The following is a 9,205-nucleotide window of genomic DNA, read 5'->3' as shown; positions in this document are numbered from 1 at the left end:
GTTCAAGCAGTTGCACAGATGAGGACAAGGGACCCTGGGGCTATGCATGACATCCTCTGTCTGCTTTCTCCTCCTACAGACCATACCTACACAGGCTCATCACACAACATCTGCAAGAACAATGTATGGAAGCCTGGCACTATCTGTCATGTCAGAGACATTGCTGAAGTAGTATGAGAAATATCAAGGCTAATAGGTAACCGTGAAGAGGTGGGGTCATCATATGGGAAAGAGGAGTGGGATAGAAAGACAGTAAATAACATATTAGACTGTGAGATCAAGACTTACAGAGATCTCATAGATTCCAAGGATCTGCTTGTCTGCACTTGGTATTTGCCCCTTCCTCTGTATGAAGAAATCCCTCCAATACAAGATATTACCTGTTTGGGATAACACGGCACAATTCTGTCCAGGCCTTTAAATTGAGGATATAAGATCCAAAAACCACAGATATCTGAACCCCAAGCTAGAAAAATTTAGTGCTGCAAGGAAAAATATATATTTTCAGTTTAGTCATGTAGAGTAACACTTCAAAGAACCAAAATACTTGGACTATATTGATGTTTCATTTAGCAACCATATATTCTAGCAGAGCAGCATTCTCATAACCACAAATGTCTTTGCCGCAGAGGTAACTTGGTGCAGGCACATGTGTGTGGTGTACACAGGAGACCTGTTTATATTGCGTATTTAGTGCTGTGCCAAAGCAGAGAATAAGATCCGTGGATTAATGAATCAGGTTTGGATTAGAAGTGAATGAATGAGGTGTTGTGAGAGCTGTAACTCAGGATTAGTTGTACAGGAGCACAGGGGACATGCAATGGTTGTGCTGTGTGCAGGACACAAATATACTTGGCTATCACACTGTGCATGAGTGCACTTAGGTAGGGAGAGTACATAGCATAGGAAGTATTCATTCCAGGAGTTATATATAGCATGTAGGTGGGAGCACTATAGTATATGAGTAGGTATGTATAGAGTCCTGTGTGACTTGGCTTAAGCAGAATCTTAAAATGTTTAATATTTTCCTCTAACATTTCTGGTTTTCGTAAAGGTAACGTGCGGTTTGCCAATTTAGAATATAGACGATGATAATACATTACTTAAGGAATGTTGGATTGAGGGCTTTAAGATTTAACCCATAAAAATGTTTCAAGGCCATTTAAAAGTGGAGAATCTCGTATTTTTTGTTTTCATTTTCTTGGCAGAAATAGGTACGTTTCGTCTTAGTCTCCACCCCTACATTGGCTGCAGCCAATTAGAAAGGCCAAGGACTGTTTGAGAAAAGCTTTGCCTTAAATGCATGGGGAGAAGTGATCAGGGCAGCGAACAGAGCATCATTCAGATAGGAGAACAGAGCCTCTATTACTGACACAGCATCGAGCCAGCACACCTCCTACCACTAAGACTCAGTAGGTACGTTCTGCATTCCAACTCTTCCTGCTTTGCCTCTCACTTAGCCTTATATTCACTCTCGCCATATACTACTATACATTAATTCCTAACTTTACTACTTGTTATATACTACTTACCTAGCAGTCCCATCTAATAATACTATACATATATATACATAACTTTATCATAATACTACATACAATGTATAACTTTATTTTTAATCCTCACTCACGTTCCCCTTGTTACGTCTGCAAGAATGGATCTTTTTAATTTTTAAACAACTTTATTTGACTTGTTATGTCCTAACACTCAAAATCAATTGACATATTTCTATTGTTTTTTATTCATATTTTCCTCTATTCTATACATTATTATTTTAATACAATATCAGTCTTTTTCTATAAATACCATTTTAATTAATTTATTAAATCTTCAGTTTTCAAAAAATTTAATTAGTCTCTTTCTTGATTTTTTCCCCCTAATATGAGACTTTCCTTTTTTCTTTCTAAAGTTCATTTGCATTTTTATTTTCTGCTATTTTGTCTTTTATCGATCTCATCGATTACTTGAATGTCTTTCCTCATATTCTCTAAACTTTGAGACGTTAAAGGAGAATATATTTGTTCTTTTTCCATGGATAATATTCACCTTTTGGACTAAGAAACTGAAAGAAAGCTCAATGTCTATATGAAATATTAATATTTAGCTTTTTGAGAATATCTATTTTTAGCTGTAATATTATTTTTACACTTTTGACATGGCGGAAGGATTCCATCATTTATAAAATCTATGTATTGAATTGTTTGTTTCTTTGTGGGGGGCGCCTGTCCCTTTTTATATTTCATAATCTATTCCCGTTGTTAATAGATAAATAAATAGTTTAATATTTCTTGTTGAGTTTGTTTCATTATCGATTGTTGGATTCCTTTTTTTCTAAATTTCCATTTATTAGCCTTACTCACTTTCAAAAAATGAATTGAAAATAATTTAACCTTATATTAAAATTAGTATCTGAATGTGTATTTGGAACAGAATTCACCATCAAAGTCAAGGAGTTACTTGCACTGATTTGTTGTTAGTAAAATAGTCTGAATCATTAGGAGTAACTGGATATAGAAATTCCTCTTTTTCCTGACCCTCACGATATACCTGACCGTCTTTCCTATATACTATAGAGCACAAGTTTCCGATTCTTAGCTCATCAACTGTGTCCTTATTTGGATATGATATAATAGGTATTGGACCTGCCTGTTGTAACTAGCAATGGCTAAATGTAATCCTGCTGTGATTGGGTTTTTTCCAGAAGTAAGATTTTTATTAGCTGTATACCATAAAACATGACATTCTGTCATATACTGTTCCTTGTCATGCATTCAATGTAACTAGAAGTTAAAAAAGTGGATATAATATAAGAATTCCAATGATAAGTCTGTAAGTATGAAACAGGGACAGCTCAAGGTCACATAAGACTGCTCAAGTGGTTACAAATTCTTATGATATGCTTCTGTATAACCTTCAATATTTGGACACATAGCGATCAACGTTATAGCTTTATTGTCACTGATGACCATTTCGTTGTTACTCACAATATTCACTTTACATACCGTAGTAACATTACTTTGGATACTTCAGATCTAATATTGTTTTAACTCACTTACCATCCTCATACCCAAATATCTGTATATCCAAATCCCATATTTCCTATATCCTTTATAATATATATGAATTATATGACACTTTTTATGTTTCTCTTTTGTAGCAGTATCACGCTGCCTTGGAAGTTGCTTGTTTTGTTACATATGGATAAGAACTATTGTACTGTTTTAGCTTCATATCTACATTTGCTTTGATGGGAAAATAAACTTTTGGATATATTTTTACATGTCATGGTCTTTTTGCAGTATTAGTTTTTTCTTGTATTTTCTCAATTGTGATTTATTTATTCTAAATAAAAATGACCGAGTATCAAAAGCAGTAACAAAATAAGAGTATTTATTTCCCAGGAAATGGCTAAAACTTATTAGGACAATAGCTGATACGTGTGCAATTTGTCGAGATTTCGTTAAACCCTTTTGCCCTGCTTAGAAAGATTTCAGGAAGGATTTGTATGCCTCTTGTTAAGTCAGCACGAATCTGTTTTCATGTGGTTACTAATTACATGTTGTACCAAGATTATAGCTAGAAGCATTCAGACAGTATATATAGGGACTGGTCATGGGCAACACTTATCTTACTTCTCTGTTGTCCATTGTGAAGTCACCAAAATACAAGTAGATTGATCTGTTCCTTTGGACAAAAAAATAACCTAATTTCCCAGGGTAAGTTCTTACAAGTGACCACCTAACAAGATTATCAGGGAGATCATTTACTTTACTTATATGTTTCAAAGCCAAGCTTAACGTAAATTCTACAAGCGTGTGTTACCTTGTAACTGTAGATAACCACAAAGGTCCCGAGCTTTACATAGGCTTAAGTATATATTGTGCTATGATATTTTGTAAACACTGTAGATGGAAACTTGGCGCGTGTTAGACTTGTGTAACTTTTATGATGCACTGGAAGTCCTCAAGGGAAAGATTTTTTCCCCTTCAATACTTTTCTTTGGATGGTATTTTATATTTTTATTTGCTATCTTCAGGGCAAGTGTTGTAATAATATTATTATTAACTGTTCTAGTTCCCTGGTAAAAAGACACATCATGAGTGACGATCAGAGTCTGTCAGAGGTTGAGATGAGCCCAGTTGGGTCTGAAGATCCTTCTCTAACACCTGAGCCTCTGGCATCTCATGCCCATTCTGGTCCAGATGATGATGAAGATGGGAAGGTGAAGAAAGAGCATGATTCCGAGGATGAAAGGTTTCCTGTCTGTATTCGTGAAGCTGTCTCCCAAGTCTTGAGTGGCTATGACTGGACATTAGTTCCTATGCCAGTGAGGGTCAATGGTGGTAATAAGTCTAAACCTCATGTGAAGCGGCCTATGAATGCCTTCATGGTATGGGCACAAGCTGCTCGTCGTAAGTTGGCTGATCAGTATCCACACTTACACAATGCAGAGCTAAGCAAGACACTTGGCAAGCTTTGGAGGTAAGAATTCTACAGGCCTAAAAAGCACAATTTTTTCAAAGAGTTTAGAAAAATTTGGTATCTCTTGTTCTCTGTTTAATTATTTAATTATTACTAGTTTGCTTTTATCTATAACACTTTGAACTTCATTTTGCATATTCTTACTTATTCATGTGAGACTGTTTTTAAAGCAGATGGATCACATCAATATATATATTTACATTATTGATTTTTTTGGTGGGGTTATAGCAGAAGGTCTTTGGTTTAAGTAAAATCTCTACAGTGAACTCCCAATATATAAGGTTAGCCAATTAAAGATATCACTGTAACTTCAAAGTATCTACTTTTATTGAGGTCAAGAAGTAATATAGTCTTTTTCATCAAAAAAGGCCTGCAAACAATTAAGAAAATTTGACAATTTCTTGGGTTTCATTTCACAGATTGTTAAATGAAAATGATAAAAGACCCTTCATCGAAGAAGCTGAGAGACTTCGGATGCAGCACAAGAAGGACCATCCAGATTATAAATATCAGCCTCGTAGAAGAAAAAATGGAAAGCCCACCTCTGGAGAGGGAGATGGTTCCTCTGAAAATGAGGGGGGTGCTGCGTCCATACAAGCCCACTACAAAAATTCACATCTGGACCATAGACATGGTTCCCCCATGTCTGATGGGAACTCAGAACACTCTGCAGGTAATACAAATCAGTGCCATGGTAAAATCTAACATCAAACTCCATAATGTGAACATTAGAATATAGATACAAAGTCATAAAACATAGTTATATCTCAATTTAATAACGATTATATTCATAGTGCTCATCAGTATTTGTATCAGCATCAAATAATAGAAAAGATGTGATAGTAATGTCAATTTTTAACAACATCCATCTCTACTTTATTTTAGGACAAAGTCATGGTCCTCCCACCCCACCAACAACGCCTAAAACAGAACTTCAAGGTGGAAAGTCTGAGGGAAAGAGAGATGGATCTCGTTCTCTTGCAGATGGAGGGAAACCACACATCGATTTTGGCAACGTTGATATTGGGGAAATAAGCCATGATGTTATGTCAAATATGGAGCCGTTCGATGTCAATGAATTTGACCAGTACCTTCCACCTAATGGTCATGCAGCGCACCCAAGTCATATTGCGAGTTATCCTTCCAGCTATGGTCTCAGTGGAGCTTTAGCTGCTGGACCCTCTGCTTGGGCCCTGGCAAAGCAACATGCTCCCAATGTGGCAGACTCAAAAGCTCAGGTGAAGACAGAAAACTCAAGCACCAGCCACTATACAGAGCAACCGTCCACATCACAGCTGACCTACACCTCATTGGGGCTGCCACACTACGGTTCAGCCTTCCCTTCCATCTCAAGGCCACAATTCGACTACTCAGACCACCAACCAACAAGTTCTTATTACAGCCATTCTAGTCAGGCATCTGGGCTCTACTCAGCGTTCTCCTATATGGGCCCTCCACAACGTCCTCTTTATACTGCAATTTCTGATCCACCTAGCGTGGCTCCATCACATAGCCCAACACATTGGGAACAGCCTGTCTACACCACCCTGTCGAGACCATGAGAATTACTGAGAAACAGGCAAAGGAGGGACATCTCTCGGAGAGAACCATACTCCGATGGGGTGCTCCCACAGCTCAAATCCCAGGTAGAATCCGGATTCCATGAGCACCAGGAAACTGTAACTGGTTTCTACGGGCCACTGAGAAAGACGGTGACCAGGGAAAAATGGGCCTATTCTCCTAAGTAAAAACAAAACTCCAGTGTACAAATGGTGGGCTAGAATAGCAGGGCAATGCAGGGATGGGGGAAGGGAATAAAGATTATACACTGATTATGAACTAGTGTCTCCCATATTAGAGGAGGAAGCTGCAACATCTGACTTTGTAGTGGCTTTGATTTTAGGCGCCAGGTTGGCTGGCACTATTGACTATGCACAGCCAATGGCTGCAAAAAAAGCAAATATCTGTCTGAAAGCAGCTTGACTTTCTCATCCAGTTGACCTGGGCTGCTAACCAGTTTGAAAGAAGGGATAGTCCATACATCACTAATAAACTTAACATCTTGGGAATAAACTGATTCTTAGTTTCTCCAAGTGACTTGTCCACAACATACTAAGACGAATATTAGTTTATGATGGAAGAGCTGATGCGGTTCTTGTAATCCCATCTGCATGGATGGTGAGCGAACAGAGCTGCATGGTGATATTCCTGAAGAACTAGAGCAAGTGAAGGCAGGAGATAAATCATTCTAAAGTAATCCACTCATTGTGTAGTGGTCAGCGCAATAAGGTGACAAATAATTCCAGTTGGAGTTAGTGTTGGGTGTCTCAAGATGGCCAACATTTGGCTTGCATATTCATCCACAGTACTGTGCAATGCTCAGAAAATGTCCTGTACAATATGGCATTTTTTAATACTTTGTCTACATGGTATTGCTAATGGTATGCATTCTGAATGAGCAGAGCCATGTTTATTAAAAACATGGTCATTATATTTTTTCAGATTTGATAGTACCTGGGCTGTCCACTTCCTACATAAATCCTTAGGGGTCATTCTGTCACCATGACCTAGAGGAAGTAGAGAATATCAAGTCCGAACACAAAAAATATTCAGATTGCTCAAATAATTGCCTTAAATAGATAAACTTGGACTTCACGGTCCCTCTACTGTAGAATGGATGTAACAGCTTTCTACTTGTCATAAGTAACAAGTCATGTTACAGATCTGAAATATATTCCTGTCTTTAATCAGGAACCTTGTGTGGAAGTTTACATATTTTTATAATGTCTTAGAATGTCAGTGATAGCTGTGAACATGATCGTACAATATTCTTGTAGATGTCTAGCATTCCCACGTGTTAGCACTATACAAGCCCATTTGGCTACCTAATTCTAGCATCCCAAGTTAAAATAATCTATACAAGAGACAATGTGAGTTCAGTAACATTGGGGAATAGTACAGAGGACAGTCAACTCTGTGTTTTCTTCCACTCCATATTGATGGTGGCCATTTTCCTTTCCCTTAAAGAGAACCTTTCTCCACTGCCACCATCTCCAACTCTTTGAATCTTCTAAATTGTGCCATGCCACTCATTCTGGTGTATTTGGAATTATTTTTCTATCCCCCCACCATTCCTGAGCAATCAGTGTTATTAGTTTCAGCACCAAATTAAGCTATCTACCGTCAGGAGGGCAGTCCTGGGTTGGAGAACATGGTCTTGGACCACCCACCTGACAGTAGATAGCCTAATTGGGTGCTGAAATTAATAGCAAAGATTGCTCAGGAGCAGTGGGGGTAGAGAAAAAAATCTAACTGTGTCAGAGTCAGTTCTATTCAAGAATGCAAAGAGTAGAAATTGGTGCAGGAGTGAAAGATCCTCCTTGAAGACACTATTTACTGACATTTCTCCTAACAGGATACTATGAAGTATGTTCATCAGGATGAAAAAAATGGAAACAGTAAAGGCAATATGTAAATATAAAAATATATATCTAAATATATATATTTTTGTTTTTGACAGGTGTGGCGAGACAGGTGCTTTTATACCAAATAATGTCTCGGTAGACTTTGGTTTAATCATTTTTGTTTCAATTTTGGGTTTTTGAAATGAAGAGGGACAGAAATCCATGAGCCCATTTGGGGTTAAGTTATTTGATGCTTTGTCCTATGCCCAGATTAACCCTAGTGTATAACAACATTTTGTCCCTTCCTCCATCGGTCTTTATTCAGCTTAAGGTTCTGTTTTCAATGTTTGTCGGTTCTTTTTCATTACGTGTAATTGTATCTATCTTATTTATGTAAATATCATACTATCTTACCCGGTTCTTCTGACATGTCATTCTTTTTAATTGTGCATAAGCTTATACAAGATAAATATATAAAAATAAAAAGTTAAGTTTTCTGGAATATTCAATGTAATAATTTACATACATTTGATTTGCTTTCTATTTTTTTGTCTTATCATAGGAACCTGAAGCGACTTGACGTCAGGCACGGAACTTCCTCCTCTCTCAGTGCCTTTGACAACAAAAATGAGATTGAGGACCTAATGGTGTCTTCAAAATTGTATAATAAGGGCTGGAAATATGTTCAGAGCCAGAACATGGTGTCAGTAGAGGGGACGTAGAAAAGGATAAAACCTGATAGGAACATTGTAGAGGTTCTAAGATGGCAGGATGGCGTAGATACATTGTGACACACCAGCGTAGCACTAGAAAACATTTCAATGACCATATCTAATGTTGTGTGTCTTTTCCACTTTATATAAATGGACCATGTAGTGAGTCAGATTCTTAAGAGAGGACTTAAAAATTCCAAGCCCTCGGTACAAGGGCCTTGGTTTTATGCAAGCATTCTTTCTACTAAAATGTTTTATACTGAATGTTAGATTTTCAGTCCACTCACGCCTTAAAGTGTCCCTCTGACCATATTCTCTCCTCCGATCTGACACTAGGTGGTTCAATTGCTTATTGATTCTTCTGGCTTATAAGACTGATCCTTTGGATAGGTCATCATTCAAAGATCAGCAAGGGTTTGACACCAGGTACAACAAACCTGCGGATCAGCTGTGTTAAGCTACACTGACACTCCATGAGTGCTACTTATACATGGCATGTTTCATTCAGATGAACAGGGCTGAGTTGCAATACCAAGCACAGCCAATATAAGGAAGAGGCAACAGTGACTGTCTGAATGTTGTGGTCTGGTGTCCTGGATGTCAGACCCC

General features: G+C 37.7%; 1 protein-coding gene across 2 annotated transcripts; it reads left to right on the top strand.

Moving 5' to 3' along the window:
* The first annotated feature begins 1,315 nt into the window (after positions 1-1,315).
* Positions 1,316-8,929, top strand: SOX10 (SRY-box transcription factor 10). Of its 2 annotated transcripts, XR_012717457.1 has the most exons (5): positions 1,316-1,416; positions 4,072-4,479; positions 4,899-5,152; positions 5,365-6,125; positions 8,446-8,929. XR_012717457.1 is itself a non-coding variant. In XM_075286856.1 (4 exons), the coding sequence occupies exons 2-4, from the start codon at positions 4,094-4,096 to the stop codon at positions 6,039-6,041; spliced, it is 1,317 nt and encodes a 438-aa protein (XP_075142957.1). In that variant the 5' UTR covers positions 1,316-1,416; positions 4,072-4,093; the 3' UTR covers positions 6,042-7,696. The 2 variants fall into 2 exon arrangements, 1 of the variants encoding a protein (XP_075142957.1); XM_075286856.1 differs by lacking the exon at positions 8,446-8,929 and having other exon boundaries at positions 5,365-7,696.
* Positions 8,930-9,205: the final 276 nt, after the last annotated feature.

This window comes from Leptodactylus fuscus, chromosome 9 (assembly GCF_031893055.1).
Source record: "Leptodactylus fuscus isolate aLepFus1 chromosome 9, aLepFus1.hap2, whole genome shotgun sequence".
Taxonomy (NCBI): domain Eukaryota; kingdom Metazoa; phylum Chordata; class Amphibia; order Anura; family Leptodactylidae; genus Leptodactylus; species Leptodactylus fuscus.
This window is presented reverse-complemented; position numbering and strand designations above follow the sequence as displayed.

What these genes read in the sequence shown, in the direction of transcription:
- SOX10 (XM_075286856.1), top strand. Translation starts at nt 4,094, where the DNA reads ATGAGTGACGATCAGAGTCTGTCAGAGGTTGAGATGAGCCCAGTTGGG. An exon ending in ACACTTGGCAAGCTTTGGAG is followed by an intron (nt 4,480 to 4,898) that starts GTAAGAATTCTA and finishes TTCATTTCACAG; the next exon opens with ATTGTTAAATGAAAATGATA. An exon ending in GAACTCAGAACACTCTGCAG is followed by an intron (nt 5,153 to 5,364) that starts GTAATACAAATC and finishes ACTTTATTTTAG; the next exon opens with GACAAAGTCATGGTCCTCCC.